This window comes from Spea bombifrons, chromosome 2 (genome assembly GCF_027358695.1).
Source record: "Spea bombifrons isolate aSpeBom1 chromosome 2, aSpeBom1.2.pri, whole genome shotgun sequence".
NCBI classification, from domain to species: domain Eukaryota; kingdom Metazoa; phylum Chordata; class Amphibia; order Anura; family Pelobatidae; genus Spea; species Spea bombifrons.
This window is the reverse complement of record NC_071088.1, coordinates 5,154,796-5,173,917: the sequence shown is the minus strand read 5'-3', so window position 1 is coordinate 5,173,917 and position 19,122 is coordinate 5,154,796. Positions and strand designations below refer to the sequence as shown.

The 19,122-nt window shown below is 43.8% G+C and overlaps 1 protein-coding gene across 1 annotated transcript; it reads right to left on the bottom strand.

Moving 5' to 3' along the window:
- Positions 1–962: 962 nt before the first annotated feature.
- UPK1B (uroplakin 1B) lies at positions 963–8,107 on the bottom strand. The gene is made up of 8 exons (XM_053455479.1): positions 8,047–8,107; positions 4,789–4,874; positions 3,901–4,101; positions 3,199–3,273; positions 2,991–3,113; positions 2,126–2,305; positions 1,902–1,985; positions 963–1,526 (listed from the first exon to the last, which is right to left on the bottom strand). Exons 2-8 carry the CDS (start codon positions 4,852–4,854, stop codon positions 1,476–1,478), a joined length of 780 nt encoding a protein of 259 aa, XP_053311454.1. The 5' UTR covers positions 4,855–4,874; positions 8,047–8,107; the 3' UTR covers positions 963–1,475.
- Positions 8,108–19,122: the final 11,015 nt, after the last annotated feature.

Genomic DNA, 19,122 nt, shown 5'->3' with positions numbered 1-19,122 from the left:
TTTGTTTTCGAACGAACTACAAACGTGGCTATGTGATGTTTGATTATAATATATAGAAGACCCCCTGAGAACATGGCGGCAGGCGACTCTCACCCCTTAGCAGGGACTCGCAGATGTCAGATTTATGTTCCAGAACTTGGCAACTTTAAAGGGAACCCTTAAAGTAACAGCAAACAAATATAGGAATATTATAAGCATCCAAAACGTCCAAAATTCCAACCGGCAAACTATTTGATACATTGTATTCTTAAGGCAATGAATTCGTGATAAATTACTGCGAGTGGGGGGCAGACAACCGTGACCCTACAGGCAATATCTGGACAAGGTGCATCTCTTATTTAATGTTTTACTCGCAGTTCCTCATCTAGCCACTAGAGGGGGGTGATGGCATCAGCCATGGTTTTCATCACAATTTTGTAACCGCACAGATAAAGTGCTGCCCCCTGCAGTATGTGTGATGTATAACAGATTATACAGACTGCAGGGGGCAGCACATTACATATGTGGGGCAACAACCTGCCAAAATAAATAAGTGTCAGGGGGTGTTCTCAGATGTAACATGGGGTTGCAGTTACGTGCCAGCTGAGAGCTTCAAACTTTGGCTTTCACTCATTGGTTTATTATAGAGAAGCACAGTGTTAAAAAACACTTTTAATCCTCCTTTTCAGATTCATACAATAGGTGAGAAGGAATAACGTATGTACGTGTATGTATGTTATAACAAAAGCCATTTTCATCCCCATTCTTGCGGATCACGGGTCAATAGAAGCCTATTCTAGTTACGGTTTATTTTTTTTTTGTGTGACAACAGAACAGAGATTGAATCCAAACATTTCCTGTAAATAAAGCGAGGAACGGATGTGTTTTTGTACACTTTATACGTGTATTACGTGGGCCCCACAAACAAAAAAGGTGTCAGCGAAAAGAAAAAACAAACAAAAAAAACCCATAATATATATATATATATATATGCAATTACTGTAATTATCTTAATTCACATTAATTCTATATACTTTAATCCACAATTAAAAATAAAATAAAAATTGAATATTAGGATAGTAGTGTGACAATATCTCATTAAAACATAACTAGAAAGGGGGAAAAAAAAACAAGCAAAAAACACGGACAAAGCGATCCATAAATCCGGACCCACGAAAAATCTTACAAGCCACGTTGGCAACTGATTGAAGACTACGCTGCACCCGGCTGCGACCTGAAACGGGTTCTAGAACAGCACAGCCTCTAAAAAAAGGCAGAGATTACGAGAAAGCGATCCATTTACAAAAATACGGGCCGTCGGTCGGTAACTTCCTATATCCCCCCAATAAAAAGATGTCCATGCACCAAAACTTTCAGAGCCAGAGGGAACAGCTGGGATTTTGGAAAGGATTTTTATTTCCCATACTGGCCCAGCACACGCCGGAGACCTTCGTTTAAAAAAAAAATTCCAAGAAGCGGGGAGTCAGTTGTCTTCTTCAATACTCAATGCGAGTCCAGTAGAACATGCTGCCGAGGAGAACCCAAAACTAGAAGACAAGAATCAACCGTTAAAATAAAAAATTGTCCCTAGAAATAATTCCTACTCTCCCTATGACATCATAAAACAGAATAAAGAATTAAAAAATATAATTTTTTTTGGGGGGGGCATGATTAGTTTAGTATTAGATTAGGAAATTTTAGGAACGGAACGAGGTAATCAGATTCACAGGACCACCAAGAAAAGACTGGGGGGGGTTAACGTCTAGAGCAGCAGTTTGTTGAGACATTGGGACGGACTAACTTAGGGCCAACCCCATGCAAGAAGGGCCCAGTTTATGAGAAAGCAGCTGGACTCAGAATAACCCTCACGCATGGTTTGAACGTCTAACTTTCCGAGTGACCGAGGTCGCTGGGATACTTACCGTCCAACATAAAATGGCAAACCCAAACCACGCGACGCCCCAGGCGTGACGGGACATCGGGCCGGCGATCTGGTCGTAGCAGCCCTGTCAATGAAGAAGGCACAAAAAAATCACGTACAGCCAAAAATTCAGCCTTTGAATTAACGATACATATTACGTGGCAATACCGGCAGCTGGATTAAACCATAAGGAGGAGGGGGGGGCATGAAAAAAAGAAATCTTACGTTCATTTTCAGGTATCCCTCCACCCCTACGCGGCAGGCCAAGAGGTTTGACGGTTGCGCCAGGTTGTTCATCACGCAGCACTGCTGAGGCCAGGGGAACTCGGAGTCGCTGTTTTGCCTCCGGAACGCGGAGTTGTAGTTCTGCCAGTCCTGGGGGCCGTACACACCGCAGCAATCGTTCTGGAGAAGAACAGGGAGAAGTTCAGTGGCATGGAACTAGAACGCGAGCCCATTAATCCCAGAGCCTACTCTGACTCGCAAGAGTTTCTCCTCCACAGAAGTGCAGATAGGGCCACAGGTCATAGGAAAGTAGAAGATACCAGCAGATAGGGACCATCCACACAATTAAACACTGACACTCATGCTGCTATTCATCTGACACGTCATTAATCGGTTTCTATACCGAGAGTTGGCCAGGAGCACACAGCTCAATGTTGATGAGGACTCCATCTAAAAGAAGAGACCTCCTAGGTCTTTAAAGCTTGTCATGGCTACATCTTGTTGGCCCAAGAAGGTATCACCTTCAACCAGAGACTCCATTTTTTTCTTGCCCCAAATAAGAGGGGTCCTAAGGTGCGACTTCATAGTGTAATTTATAGGAGACCATTGTAGGGGGAAGTCTTCACTTCATGGACATCACCACAGTAAGGGCGGTAAAGCTCCGGAATGCACCGTTTATGTAGGCGGAATGTCGATCCAGAGATTATTCCAAATGCCCATGAAGGACTTTTAGTTTCACCTGCTTAAAAAGGTGTTTTGCCTTCATTGAGGTGCGATTAGGAACACATTTGCCACGATGGATTTTATGGGCCTTACTCAACCTCACTGACACGTCCCCGCGGACATTAGACACGGCTGATCGTACCCAGAGCATGAGGCGGTCCCAGGTCCTGGTCACTCCTTCTACTTTCCAGCGATGGTCATTGTTGATGATGTCTTTATTCTGGTAAAATTCCAGCATCTGTCTCAGGAATAGCTCGGGGGTGAACTGGGAAAAAAAAATGTAGTTTTTGTGAATGGCCATATTTACAAAAACGCTCTTTTTCCGGACCAGGTTGGGAAATATTACTTACAAAATCTCTTTGCGTCGCTGCGGTGATGGAGGAGGCCACTTCAAAGCAATAGACGATGAACATCAGGATCAGGTACTGCAGAGGAAGCCGAGGCACAAGAACAAAACAAACAAAACAAACAATTTAAAACCAATAGAAAATTCACAAGCTTTATGAACAAAAAAAAACCAAACAAATTATTCTCAGGCAAACGAACTCCGACTAATGTGTAGATGTCCTGGTATGATTCAGTAGGGGGTTTCTATGTTCAGAGCACCAGCTGCTCAAGGAATGACTCAGAGAACTTGAGTGCTTACTTGAGTATTAAATCTGCTGGTTGGAACGCGGTGGGCCACCAGGATTAAAGCATGCCGGACACAGCGTCTGAAAGGAGGTCTATGCACATAAATTGGGGCCCGTCTGATGTGTGCAGACACCACTACCTGGTCGGCTGTTCTTGGTTTCTAAAGCAGGGAGAAGAGGTCTGGACCACAAGGATTAATCAGGAGCTCCAGAACCCTTTCCAGAAGAACCTGGTGCTTATTCACTAAAGAGGCAGTTGGCAGGAGAGCTGCAGTTCCATCTCAGCAAATATACATTGAGAGGGACCCTATGGTCCAGGGTCGGGTCTACAACTCCTGTGTTGGGTACGTATGTTATAACCCCCAAGGCGTAGGCTGGCAATAGGGTACAGATTCTAGAACAGATTGCGCCAAGACTTACCGCCATCAACACCCGCCTGCTCGACTTCATGATGCCATATATTCCCAGGAGAGACAACAAAAAGAAGCTGAAGCCGGTAAAAATGCCGATCCAGGCGGCCGCGTAGATGTCATCGTTGTCGGTGGCTTCCAGCAGGGGGTAAAGTTCCCGCTGGTCTGAGACGAAGAAGATGCATTCGGCGGTCAGCGCGAGTCCGCACAGCTGGGGGGGAGGGGTAGAGGAGAGATGCATTACAGATTATGGTTATAATCGGAAAAAGGGACCATTGGGCTAGGAAAGATTCCCGAGAGGGACCATTCAAACCCAGTCCGAACAACTAAAACGTAACCTCCCAACGGTGCCAGATTCCGTGGGACAGTCCTGCTTTTCCGCACCCTCCTGTTGATCCACTTCGGGGGGGGGGGCAATAGGGATCAGGGGCTGGTTTTGAAATTATTTGATCTCCGCCGGCAGTCCAATGGAGATTTAAAATTAGACTGTGCTGGGCATCGCGAGCCACCATCGCGGCTCCTACGAGGTTACCTTGCAGCGGAAAGCCCCATGGTGGCTCTTGGGGTAGCAGGAGCTTAGGGCTTTAAGAGGAACCTTTGTCTTACCCCTCCTATGGGCATTAAGAGTGCCCGGTGGACTTAGCTTCCTTATAAGATACTAAAGGTTCCATAGCCCTATTTTAAGAGGGAAGGTTGAATGCCAACAACATTAAAACCGGCAAAATATTAGCGTTAACACACATTAAAGACATACTGTTACAGGAGGAGAAGAGGGCCCTGGTCTTGTGGGCTTACAATCTATTAAACTCCACCTCTGGGCCATGTGACCCCGATACATGTGGGACACGTTTCTGAAAACTCAGATGCAAGAACAGAAATGTAACAAGTTCATCCTTACCCCGACTACGACGTTCCCGAAGATGAGGATGCCTTGGAAACAGCGAACGCCTGAACCGTCCGGCATTTTTCTAATCGCTCAGAAGCCTAATAACAGCAAAAATAAAACCAACGTAAGCATAGCGACCGAGACTAATAAAGAACGACCACGAGCAACAACAAGGCCACTTTAGTTCTAGATCATTAGGTTAGAGGAAACAATCAGTTGGGTTGCAGTTACCTAGAACTACGATAACCATAAAAACTTTAGTAGAACATTTTATTTTCATGATTTAATGGACATGATTTAATATACACCTTTTCGGGGCTTTTATGGCTTTAGAACCCTGTGATCAGGGATGTATCTAGCGTCTTGGCCAACCTCGGGCAGAGCCCCAGGCGCTGAATTCACAATAACGCCGCAGAACAAACAGAATGTTTCTGCCACGTCCTCTAAATTTTGTGTTTTTTTGGAATCCAATCTAGTTGTGCCGTGATAGACACACCAACACACGTTAACACATACACACCAACACCAGTTCTGCTAGTTGGATCTCGGGAAAGACCCTCGACGTGTTCTCGGACCGGCCCGGCCGCATTCCTCCTCATTACTCATTCCAGAGCCTTTAAGCAAACACCACGCCACCTCGTACACAGAGGGACAGAAAGTAAAGAGACCTCTCTCTGAACTGGAGATATGCGAGATTGGAAGATAAAAGGAGAGGAACATCCTGACCCACCAAACCAGAAACCGGCCAGAGAACAGGACGACGACGCGTTCTACAGGTTTCATTCTAGAATGGAATGTCGTCTGTACGTTATCTAGAATGTAACACTTTGAGTTTAGGGAGCGGGGTGGAAAATTCATAGCGAGGTTCCCACAGAACTTCAGGTGGTCTTCAGCTACCAGTGTTGTAGACACCATTTTTATATAATAAGGGTAACTAAGAGTCCCAAAGAACCTGGATCTCTGGGCCATTCGTGCTAGATATCCATCTGAGACGCGGGTCACTCAGCTCCCCCAACACCTAAAGGGGCAGGAAGTTAGGAAAATATGGGGGTAAATTACAGACAGCCCCGATCACAAGAAGCTTAGATATACCGGATCTATAGGTGGTCAACGTGAAGAACTTTTAAAATGGTTGAAAAGAGCCCAAGGCCAGTCATAAGAATTGGGCTACCCATGAATGGCACACGTCACAACAGTCCCCTCTGTAATGTTAGAGGTCTGTTTCATCCCACATACATAAGGTGTAGCTTTAGTGGGAATTTAGGACAAATAGGTCCAAGAAGACAAAACTAGACAGTTTTTACCAAGAAAAGAGGACAGTTTGTTTATGGTTTTGTTTTTATATATAAACCGGTGAAGCGTGACAACCTGGACGAGACTGTCACCTAAGCATCACTTGCACGATGTATAGATCAAGCAGGGATGTAGCCACTGGCTGTGACATTTTGTATCACCATACGGGATAACAAAGAAGAATTTACGTATCATGCCAAGTGGTGATGTCACAAAAGGAGAAGCCCAAAAGGCTCCAAACTATTGTCGATCTATACATTTGCTTCTTATCCTCTACATTTACACGGTTTTCCGTAAGCAGTTTCTCTATAAGTTGCAGTGATCGCCTATAGGGGTTAATTTTACCCAGTAAGGAACGTTTCTATAGGCATTGTGTACGTTTTAGGTGCTTTTAGACGAGGCCTGATGAAGCTCACAGACACTCAGTGCTTTATGACGCAGCTCACTGTCTGCTGCCACGAACACAATACACAAGTATAGATCGACCCACCCCAACAACGAGCTGAGGCCAAACTCACACGTACTACGCCCCAATACCCCTAGAATAGCCACTAAACCCATGAGGTGGGCTCCGAAATCTCTATTAAAAGTGTTTTCATTTAACCCCGTGAGTGCCATATGATACCCCTCGCTTATACGTTACATTAAGAATATGCATAGATTAAAAAAAGCACGCATATTTAGGATATATATATATATATATACACACACATATACACATATACACACACACACACACATACATACATACAAACAATTAACCTCTTAAGGACAATGGGCGGTCCCTAAACCCATTGAAAACAATGCATTTTGAGCCCGTACATGTACGGGCTTTGTCATTAAGGGGTTAAGTTACAAAATTTAATAGCACGGAAAAATTATATTTTGTGCTGGTAATAAAGAAACGCTCAACAACCAGATATTATGTTGGCCTTAAAAAACAAAAACATTATTATATATATATATATAAAATCGACATAAAACCAAGAAGCAGAAACATTGTCCATACGGTGCGTCTCACGCTATATTTTAACTGAATAAATCTTTTTTATTGTTATTATTATTTTTTTTATTATTAAAGATTGTTATACAGTAGAAACAGGAAGATAAAGGTGAGTTTTGGCAGAATACCCGGCGTGTACGGTCTGTATTTAGGAGAAACACGAAAAGCCGGCCACACCTACAAGGTTCTGAGAAGCATGGCCTCGAGCAGAGTGTACCGCACAACAACAACCATGCGCAATCACTATAAAAGGCTAAAAAAAAATATATATATATAAATAAAAATATTGGATTTAAATAAATATTTAATGGTAGAATGGATTCCTAAAAACTGATACAAATGACACCTTACATGGAAATCTACCCTAAAATGATACAAATAGGGAAATTTATAAAAGAATATATATAATATTTAAACCAACAGCCAGGAGGAACCGAAGGCCGTATTAACCCTTTCATATGCCATCTATGATCTCTAAAGCATTAGAAACACATCACTTTTATTTTTTTTTTACCCTCACTCTAATCCAAGATCTTAGCCAGACCATAAACTATAGCATATCTGTATAAATATTTAATGAATATATATAAGAATTTAGCTTCAAAGCTTAACATCAGTAAATCAGGACAACTCTGAATTTTGCACATAAGCGCAGTCTGCCTAACGATCCCCGCGATTTATCTTAATGATATTAAACGTCTTCTCACCCTTAATACTTATAAATAGTTGAATAAAAACACACTACGCTTACAGAAGCCCTAAAAATGCATCTATGACACCCCTTTAGATTGTAAGCTCTTGTGGCACCATTACCTGCAGAATCCTGGCACTTATTACAGATGATAATTCCTTAAAAGTTACTTAAATCCCACCCAAGGTTACTGGAAATTGAAGCCATAACCCCCCCCCTGCATTCTGTCCACCCCATCGCCAGCCACCTGTTCGCTTGACCCATAACCGCTGACTCCACTCACCCGCTCGCTCTGCAGCAGCCTCTCGGCTAATAAGATGCACCTGTGCTGCCGAGCCTTCCAGCAAGTCTTTAAAGGATGTCCAGAGCTTGGCCGAGCGAGCCCTGCCATTGGAGGAAAGGAGTCACATGGTCAAGATACCTGGCTCAACCTGTTTGTGAAATTGGGTGGAACGCGGTATCTTCGCTATTCTTTTAATATGCAGGAATGTGGCTTTAAAAAAATAAAAAAAAACACCAAAATGTCGCATGCATATTGACTAATACGCATTCACCGAGAGTGACTGTGGGGTTAATTGGTCGTTTAAAAGCAGGAATTAAAATAAATGATGGCAAATGATTCATTAATATAAATCATGGGGTACGCGAAACCTAGAACATGACCCGTTCGGCCCTTCTATTCGCCCGTTTCTCCTGCTGTAAAGACTCAAACCTTAATCAGTCGTTGGTCTCGTCTTAGATTCAGGAGCCGTATGTCTATCCCATGCATGTTTCAATCCCTTTGCTATATTACCCTCTACCACCTCTGCTGGGAGGCTGTTCCACTTATCTACCACCCTCTCAGTAAAGTAAAACTTCCTTACATCACATGTAATAACACACCCATTGCCTGAAGTAATCGGCGATTAACATCAGATAAAATGGTGGAGGCTTATATTTCTTTAAAAAAATATTAGTTTTCATTTGAAATGTAGACATTTTAGGAGGAATGGGGCAATTTTGCGATTTGTGTATTCAGAATTCCATCACACATTACAGCTGTCACGTAAAAAATATTTTTTTGGGCCGTTTTGGCCAAAAGCAGAAAAACGAACGCAAAAAAACATTATGTTTTACCATTTTAGTGCCATAGCGCTGAGAGATGTTTGTTGCCCCCTCTGTCTCCCAGGGTTACAAAATACCACTAACTACGTTTGTAGTTTCCAGACTAGAATTTTTGGTATCTGAATGTTTGTTTTTTTTGGTTAATTGGGGGAAGCAATTTCCAGTTGTACGCTTCACTTCCTGTCAGTTTATACCTCAGCTGTCTGTAAGTAGGGATAAGTGCAACAAAATATCTCCCTTACCCCCTCCCCTGCTTGCTGACAAATTTACTTGCTGTAAATTTACATAAAGAATTCTACAAATTCACAAATGGTCTGTGTTGTAATTCTTAAAATTTGCAAATTTCCTGCTGTCATGGACTTCAACTCCCATCATTTTTGCAGCATATGCTTGTCCGGTAGTGATGGGAGTATTTGGCCAACATTTTTAGCTAAAAGTATATCTCAGCGTAAGACCGAGTGCACCTGGAATGCAGAATTTATTTCTATTAAAAAAAGAAAATTTGATCTATACATCCAGGAGATTTTTAGTCAATGCATGGATCAAAATTTTTTTTAATGTTCTTTTGTTTCATGTCTATCGCCCTCAGTTTGCACTCAGAAGGAAAGAATGTTCTTTTAAAATGTTTTTTGGTCTATACATTGTTCTATACATTTTACATAACGCAGTGCATAGATCAAACATAGATTAACCCTCCTCTCTCCGAATGGCACATTCTTTCTCGGATACAATCTAGGGCATTGTCGGTGTCCTTGTGGTAGTTACTTTTCTTCTGATGTTCGCTGAATCTGTGTGATTATTCCTCCCCATTAAGTTATCTCTTCCCTATAGTTAAGTTGCTGATTGTTGCTCAATGGCTCAGGCAGCCGTTGTAAGAGTTGGGGAGGAGAAGGGAGAGCACTCCAGGAAATCGAATCAGTTCTAGATGTGCCACATTTAGACACAGATTTCAGCTTCTGGGGGGGAATAAATATTACAATAATTAAATAATAATAATAAAGTTATTTATATATAATTATACTGAGATGAGGACCGATCCCAATTTATCCTGAAAAACTAGTTCTGCCTCCACCCCCCCTACAGAGCAAAGAAAGGAAAAAGAGATGGAGAGGGAAGCTCAGCCAGATACGGAGGAGAGGAGAAACATAGAATTTGTTGGCAAATCCGTCATGTTCACCCCGTCTAGTTGCCCGTTTCTCCTGCTGTAAAGACTCAAACCTTAATCAGTCTTTGGTCTCGTCTTAGATTCAGGAGCCGTATGTCTATCCCATGCATGTTTAACTTCCCTTACTGTATTACCCTCTACCACCTCTGCTGGGAACCTGTTCTACTTATCTACCACTCTCTATGTAAAGTAAAATGTCCTTACATTACATCTAAGCTTCTGACCCTCTAGCTCTAGATGAAAATGAATTTTTGATGCGTGGGTGGAATAAAGGGCACCTGCCCACCTTATCCAAATGCCCACCTAGTGACACAATTGTCTTAAGGGGGCAAAATAAAAGCGGCAATGGAGGTCAGGTCAGGGAAGATCACAGGAGCAACAGGACTGTTGGGAGGTATGGAAACCTATATATAACCCCCAACAGGAGTGCCTTTTTTTTTGGGAACGTGAAGTTTTGGTGAAGGCCGAATACCCCGCAGTCTTTGCATATTTAACCTCTTATGGTCTGTTCTCTGTATTACAGATCAGAACCCGGCCGATAAACAGGTTCCGCCACAAAAAAACAAACAGGGATGGGACGGAGGGGATTATTTGCCGAGAGTTGTCGGTGATGGAGACGGCTGTCGTGAAGCCCCTCTCTCTGTGGTGTCCCTAAAAAGTTGGTGGCTGTCTAGTAGATGTCTAATTCAGCCCGGATGTAAGTTGGTACTGATGAGGCTTTCATGCAGACAGCTCCCCAAACCACCGTTCAGACCTCGCTGACATTACTGTGCCCAAGAATGCGTACCCCACCAACATTTGGGGTGTGCCTGACCCCAGGAGGCTCGAGGATGGGACCACCATACCCAACGAGTCACCTTGCAGGGCAAGGTGGCCGCTTGGGAGCTTCAGAGGTGGTCTTTGTTGCAATAACACAGACCACAGACCTCGGCATTCCAGCTCCCAGGGCTGGTCAGGGGAGATCAGAAGATCTGGCCCCACCAGGCTGGGTTGGACGGGTAGATATGGTGGGCGCCGGGGGCACCATGTAGCAGCTGCCACAGCCACCATTAATTGCTCAGTGACAGACCATACTGGGGTAACTGCATCTTCCCCCTGTTGTTTATCTGCCCCCCCTTGCCCCTGAGTTTTGGTCGCTGCTCAGCTACAAAAGACCTCGCTTCGTAGGACGGAGTCGGAGAGGTTTCTGTAAAACCTGAACGGCGACTCTGCGGAGGAATGAGGCGGAAATGCGTGGAATGAAGATTTTCAACATTTGAAGTTTCCAACTTTGGCTCGGAGACAAAAGGGGCAGATTATTGAAACCCCAGCGAGCTTTATTTATATCCCACCGAAGACATAATAATAATAACAGTTATTTATTGTTTTATATAGCGCCAACATATTCTGTAGCGCTGTACAATGATTAGAGTCAAAAGCAGCAGCTTCTGCCATGAAACCTGGACCGGCGGCCAAAGATAAAAAGTGTTATTAAACGACTCTACTTTTTAGGGCACATTTACTAAACAGCAATTTGAGTAACGTGCGTAACCTGCGTAAAGGCCATCACCACACCTGGGAACTGCCCCCCCCGAGTCTCAGAGCATTTACCCCTCTCTGTGTTTTTACCCCAGATTCTCAGGGTCACAAAGAGACAATTCCTTCCTATCCAACTCTGATTTAATAATGTCTGAACATCCCAAGTGGTATTCTTTTCACTGCTTTATCACAGCTGAAATCCCTGCTTGAATACAGGTGACTTCATATCTTTACCTCCCGGCAAGTCGCCTTCATTAGAACCTTTAGAAGGCAACCGTTATCCAATGGACTCTTTATGATAGCCTATTAAAGGGTTAATATTTTATATTAGATCGTAAGCTCACGCGTGGGACCCTCATAAGTCTGCCTTTCTTTGTACAGCCCTGACAGTTTAACCCTTCGCAATACACAGAACTCTCACACCTGCAATAACCCCCCCCACACACACACATAATTATCTATATTTACTATTTATTTTTTTCCTATATTTTTCAGCTTTGACATCCACCATGTGCGCAGCCGCAGAGTTTCATGCAAATTTTCACGCTGTATCCCATGATGCCTCAGTGCTGATTGCGTTCGAATCGTACCGTCAGGAACAGGAAGTTGCGGCCTACTTCCTGGACTCTTCCCGCATGAGCCTCTCCCGCTAGAGTCCGTTTCCGGCCACGTGGTTCCTCTGTAAAGCTATTATTGTGGATATTCAGAGAGAAAGCAGCGATGGCGGCTGTCAGCCTATAATATATACAGAAGTCTCCTCTTTGTTGCTGCGAGAATATTGTTTCCCTCCCACAGCTCACGGTTTAGTGAATAATCCTCAGTAGGGTTTATGTCGGTGGGTTTTTGTGATGGGGTACCGGTTCGCGGCATTGGGTCGGTAAGGGTCCAAGTATCCTTGATGCACTTTTTAGCCCTCGTTGCCCCGGGCCTTGGGGTTCTTTTTGCACTGGATATGTCACAGTGGAGCAGAGTCTCTGAAGGACCCGTTTTTGGTGGGAGAAGGTGCCTTTTTGGATGTCGCCCATTAATGGTCCCCTCTTCCCATGGGTGAGGGACACCCTAGAAGATCAGGGCCTTCTTAAGCTTTGTCCAGGGAAGGAAGGAAGGGTCTGCATCTCCCACCATGGGGACTGCATCCCCAGAAGAGGAACATTGAGGATTTCATTTCCTCTGTGGCCCTTGGATCATCCTCCGTCATCTTCACACGATAAGAGGAGACGGGAGATACCTTGGGCTTCTAGAAGAAATAAATGAGATATATTGTTGCTAATAATATTTCGAAGCTGAAACAACGTGTCTGGCGTTACCACCGAAGTCTTCGCTTGAATCGTCTTCTCTGGAGCAGCAGGGTCACAAAGCGTGAGTTTGGAGCCATTAATAGTTTGGTTCCAAGTAACTCTTTGGGGTTTTGTTCACTTAAGTGGGGTTTTTGTCCCAGAAAAGCTCTTATTTTAACTCTTTAAGGTAAGGACTGCTACCGGTGAGCTTCTGCATCAGGAGTTGGTGCCTGACTGGTGTATAGGTCTTGAAAGTCTTCTCACCTATTGAAGTATACATTGTACAGGGCTCGATCAGTCCCGCTTGCCGGAGAATCTTACTGGAGTCGGTGTTTCATGATGCGGGGGGTTTCCATGGGGGTCCCTGAGTTACAGCATCACTGGACACCTCTCTTTCCTGGTCTCGGAGCCCGCTTTAGGGGGTGACTTCACCTGCCAGCTAGAATTTTACATCCGCCTATGCAATTTGCTGCTTTCTGGAGCAATGGAGGTTATGTGGGAAGTCCCTGCAGTCACTTTCTGCCCCCTCACGCTTTACAGAAAGGGTAGTAGCTACCTGGAATAGACTTTTAGTGGATGTGGTACGGCCAACAACGTTAAAGGAACTGAAGAACATTTGTGTGCATAAAGCTAGACTAATTGGCCAATTGGTTCCGCTGTGCCGCTGCTATCTGTGTATCTATAGGCTATAGCTGCCAACTGTCCCGAAGCCAGGCTTATGTCTGGCTTGTTAGCAAACGGCACATTAATTTGTACTGCCGGCAGCTTAGCCAGGATGGTGAGAGGATACGGGGTATCCCATTGGCTGGACGGCACGGTTTGGTGGCCCGGTATGGGGCATTACAAGTTGGTGAGTGTCCCGCGCCCCGGTAGAGGTGACAGAGCCGTGTCTGCACATGTGACAATGACCTGGAATTATCTCGTAAAATGAGACATGTTACAGCTGGGTATTTTTGGCAGCGTTCGACGCGTTGGGCCATCGCGGGGATCTATTATTACAGGGTTCCTAGAATTCCTGACACCTTTCTGGTTACCTGTACATTTTCAAGCTGCCCTATTTATTATGCTCGTTCTTCCCATCCAATGACATTCATGACGCTGACATCTCTAGAAACTCCACCGATGGTCCATTCGTGAAACGGCAGAAAAAAAAATCATAGTGAATCTGCTAATGTAAAGAAAATTTACTTTACTGTAGATAAGTGGAACAGCCTCCCAGCAGAGGTGGTAGAGGGTAATACAGTGAGGGTATTAAACATGCATGGGATAGACATACGGCTCCTGAATCTAAGACGAGACCAACGACTGATTAAGGTTTGCAGCAGGAGAAACGGGCGACTAGACGGGGGCCGGATGGGGCCGATCTGCGGGCAACGTCCATATTTGTTGTCATAAACCATTTCTTCTTGGTGTGATTGTAGATTTGCATGGTTTCCCTCTCTTTTTGTTCCTGCGACATCTTGCACAACATGAAGAAAGACACACAATGTATTCCCTTAGAACGAGGCTGAATGAGGAAATTCCTATAAATATCCCAAAAATAGATGACAACTTTTCTGGATCTTCCATGGCCACCAATGGTAAGATAGCCTTTCCAGATCCAGGCTTCATCCAGTTAATTCTGATCCAGAAGAACCAGAAGAAATTACCGTTTTAGTTTAATTTACCTACAAATTACCCACCTTTAACTTATCCTCCCATGAACTTGTCAGTCTGTTTATCTAATCAGCCCCCCCCAGCAATTTAACAATGAGGATAATTCATTTAATGGGGAGGAATAACCATTCAGAGCCTAGTAACCGGAAATTAAGATGATTTATCCTATAGGATACCAGTGATAATAAAAAAGGCATCAACCTAATTAACCAAAATTACAATAAATAACAGAACTTCCTCATAGAAGAAGCCTTCATTTTCCCATAAAAATAATTACTGATGCGGTCAAGATATGATCTGTGTCGGAATTCCGCTGGTTTACGCCAAGAACAAACCAAGTGGTAACGACGTATAACCCCTGAACCCCTGCATTCACGGCCAATTCTATAACAATGTTATTCTGCGTGAGATTCGTGATCATGATTGGTCATCAAAAATCCAACCTCTATGGTTCAGTCTATAATATATAGATAGATAGCATTATCCGCAACTCTGAGGACCCAAAACCCATCTTTATACAGAACTAGAGCACCAAACCCCATCTTTATACAGAACCAGAGCACCAAACCCCTTCTTTATACAGGGCTAGAGCACCAAACCCCTTCTTTATACAGGGCTAGAGCCCCAAACCCCATCTTTATACAGGACTAGAGCACCAAACCCCATCTTTATACAAGACTAGAGCACCAAACCTCATCTTTATACAGAACCAGAGCACCAAACCCCATCTTTATACAGGACTAGAGCACCAAACCCCATCTTTATACAGAACCAGAGCACCAAACCCCATCTTTATACAGGACTAGAGCACCAAATCAGGAGAATAAGTGTCTTGTCAACGTATGTAAAATGAGCTCCTACACAAACGCTAGCAGGTTAGCTGTCGGCTTGGTGGGGAATGAAATACTTTAAAATGGGGCTCTATAGTTTTCCTGTCGGATGTTGAAACCGAGAGCCAATAAGGGTGCAGGATAAAAGTGGCCCAAAGTCATCCTGATTGGCTGCAAGAAACAGACTGCACCAGTCTCGAGTGGCTTTTGTCCATCTGATTGGTCCCCATGGTTGTAGACACATTGGTTGGCAGCATAGCGTGGCAATCGGTGGCAAATCAATGAAGATCTGTGCCCTGATAGGGGTTAAATCCCGCCACTCCCTCGCACGCCTGTTCTTCCTTTCCAGGTAACGTATGCGCTCAAATAAAATTATAATTACGGCAATTAGTTTTTATAAGTTAAATCGAATAACTAAAGAAATTATAGGGATGGGTGTCCCCATTTGCATTTTTATAGATCTCATTCTGCCGGGAAGCAGAACTGGAATTTGCGGATTACGAGGTGCTTGAACCCAAAGCCCTCACCACATCAGCTTTTTAAAAGGCAGGCGATCATTTATCAAAGAATTCGTGTTTATGAAAGTGTGAAAAATATATACATTATTCCAACGCCAGCCGTCTCCAGTGAGATAAAAGCATCGCTGAATCCGGCTCCGGGAACCATCCATCCCGTCTGTTCTCTTTATTTCATATTATCTTTATAGTTGTTTATGTTGTCGACCGAACGTACAGCCTGATCATTCCGTTTCCCATGATCCCTCAGTGCAGACTGCGTTAGAATCCTATTGTCAGCCAAAACAGGAAGTGGTATCCAACTTCCTGGACGCGTAACGGCCTTCTTTTAGTAGACCAAGCACGAGCCTCTAAGAGCCGTATGCGCTAAGGCCTATGGCTTCCTATTTCCTATATGTTGCCCTGATAAGACTATGGATGTAGGGATGTTAGACTAAGCGAGTCTTTAGTTGAAGCTGATGGGTTAGGCCTTCAGGTCCTCAGAGGTCTCTTCTTCCGATTGAATGGCAGACTGCTAATTACTGGCCCAGTCAGGTTCCAGAACCTTTCCAAAGGTGGCGCCCGATATACCAACTTTGCTGAGAGCCTCTTTTGTGTGCAACTGTTTAGGACTCTGAGAGATACAACCTGCTCCTTCTCTGGAGGAATCTGAAATGGGTTAAGGGTTAAGCTCCTGCCCTTAAAACTGACACAAACCTTGATTGTATCTGGATGTTATCAAGTATAGGAAAGAACATCGACTGGAAGGGGTTAAAGTGGTCTTGTGGTCACTTAGGATGATCTATAAGCTCATATTTAGAACCAATGACATAATGAAGGAGATCTCAGGGTTCCTCAATGCCATGGCAGAGAAGGCTTGGGCCTAATTGGTTCATAAGGTGAAGAGGGCCCGGCTCCTGTGAGCTTACAATCTAGTCAGAGGGGGAAGTGAAACAGTATGAGAGGCTTGGATGTGGATGAGTTGGTCGAGGTAGTTGGCTGTTCAGATGGCTTAGACAGCATGCCGGCTGAGAGTGTTAGGAGGAAATGTTTTAGGCTTATCGAAAGAGTTGGGTTTTCAGAGAGCTTCTGAATTTTGCTTATGAAGGAGAAGATCTGACAGAACAGGGAAGGGAATTCCAGAGAAGGGGTGCAGCATCTAATGGCAGTGCAGTGCATCATGGTAGATCATCACACATGTCCTGGCAGTGTCCTTTTGCACAGGCCTTGTTGTGATCCCTGGAAAACGAGCCCAAGGACTCTGCGGGGAGGAAGTTCCTCTCCTACCCATCGATTCTGTATGGAACTCTCCAGAAAGTCACACTGAGGGTTCCATGTAGGAACCTCGGCGCCTACCGCCTTGTGTTATGGACGCTTTGTGGTTTGCCAGGAACCTCCTGGTCCTGAAAAGCGAACATGTCGCTGTCTGAGACCTTCGCAGGCTGATCCTCAAAGAATAAAGAACAAAATGTAGGAGATACATTTAAAATGTACACATGAATTTTTTTGGGGGGGGGCTGGGAAGCAGACTTTTTCTTTATTGACTATTAGCTCAAAACTTTATCCGATTCCAACTACAGGGGAAAGGAATAAAAGAAGGAACATTCAATGTCATCGATTTTATTTTTCAATTCAATAAAATAATTTGGTCGGTGGGAATTTTAATAAAGAAATATTGATATATATATATATTATTTATATATAAGTCCACTAGATTTTCTGTAATATTTAGAATCGTCTAGCCCTGCGTCATCAGCTCCCTAACTGATATTTGAGTCCAAAAAGAGTTTTGATGAAGTATATTCTTCATTTTTTTTTTGTTACAATAAATGTTTGGATGGATTATTAATTGACTTATAGAGTAGCGGTTCTTGGATGCTATATTTTTGGCCTTTATTTTTCTTTTAATCTCAGCTTTTTCCCTTTTTTTGGGAGTGGTGGATACCTGGACTCCAATCTTGGCTTTCACTTTATTTTTTTTCTTTATAGTCATTTTTTTGCCCGTTCTCTGTACGTCGTTTTTTTTTTATGTGTATTAAATGAACAAAGATTTTCATGATGTGTATAATTTGAACATAAAACACTGGAATCAAGAGATTTAAAGCACGATCTGATTCTGTTCTTTGATGGCTGATTGCGCAGAAATATATTTATGGAGTTCTGGAGCTGGCATGCGCGCCTGCCCCCAGGGCAGCTCGTAAATGCTGGGTGTGAACCGACATCATTGTGATGCATCCAGTGATGCGATATTTTTCTTATGTGAAAAAGCAGAAGACGGGGTGTTACCGATAAATGGGCAGGAGAACACGGGAGACACCTGCGGTATGAATGTGGAGCGGTATGGCGGAGTCGGACCCCTAGTAAATGGGTCTTAGACCCCAAAGAGCTGACAAAAAGAGCAGTCTGGCCATTGCTAATGAATGGAAGGCATAATTGGCCATAATATGTATGGAGAAACGGTAGCCAGACTCAAGGAGTCACGGGCTTTGCTCTTTCCTTCTTTCATGAAGAAAGAAACTCTAACTCATTAAGCTTCCTGTAGCCAGAGGAGCTGCGCAGCTTAGCGGAACAGGCCTTGACAGAGCTAGGAGGAGGGCTCCAAGGGTTTCAATGGTTGTGATTGGTGGTAGTTTTTGATGGGTGGGGGTTTTTAGTGAGAGGTATAAATGGGCGGACATTTTAGATCCTGTCACAATTAATTTGAGCCACTTAGCTGTTTTTGTCCCACCCTCCCTCCCTGTTTTTCGTTTTTCTTTCGGCTTCGCTTGGTCACAGCGGCGGGGCTGGATTGGTTAGGTGGGGGGTAGAATGGGGATGTTTTGGTTGGTTATGGTTGTCTGGTTGGTATGGTTGGTTCGTTTTGGTAGGTTTCGAGCTGGTCTGTGGCTCAGAACCTGGGGTGGTAGGGGTATCTCTGTATGCCCCTACTGTTGGTTTGGTGTTAGTGTGTACCTCACTGGTATAGTGAGGTTTATATGGTATAATTTGGGGGGTCATTGTCTATGTGTTGATATGTGGGGAATGTGTGAAGGTTATATTGTGTGTTATTTGTTGTGGACAATGACTTATTGTTTGGTATGTTATATATATGTTAATATATTTATTCTGTTATGGTTTATAATAAAGCTGTGGACAATTATTTTCCATCATATCTGTGTGGTCTCCATTATTTGGGTTCACAGCGGGGTAAAATGTTTGGTGTTTCTTCACAAGCCCTATCTCGACGATGCGCCTGTCATGGGTTACATGCATGGCGGGGTCAGCCACACTACTCTGCGAAAACAAAAGGCTGTTGATGTTTCCATAAGGAGATTT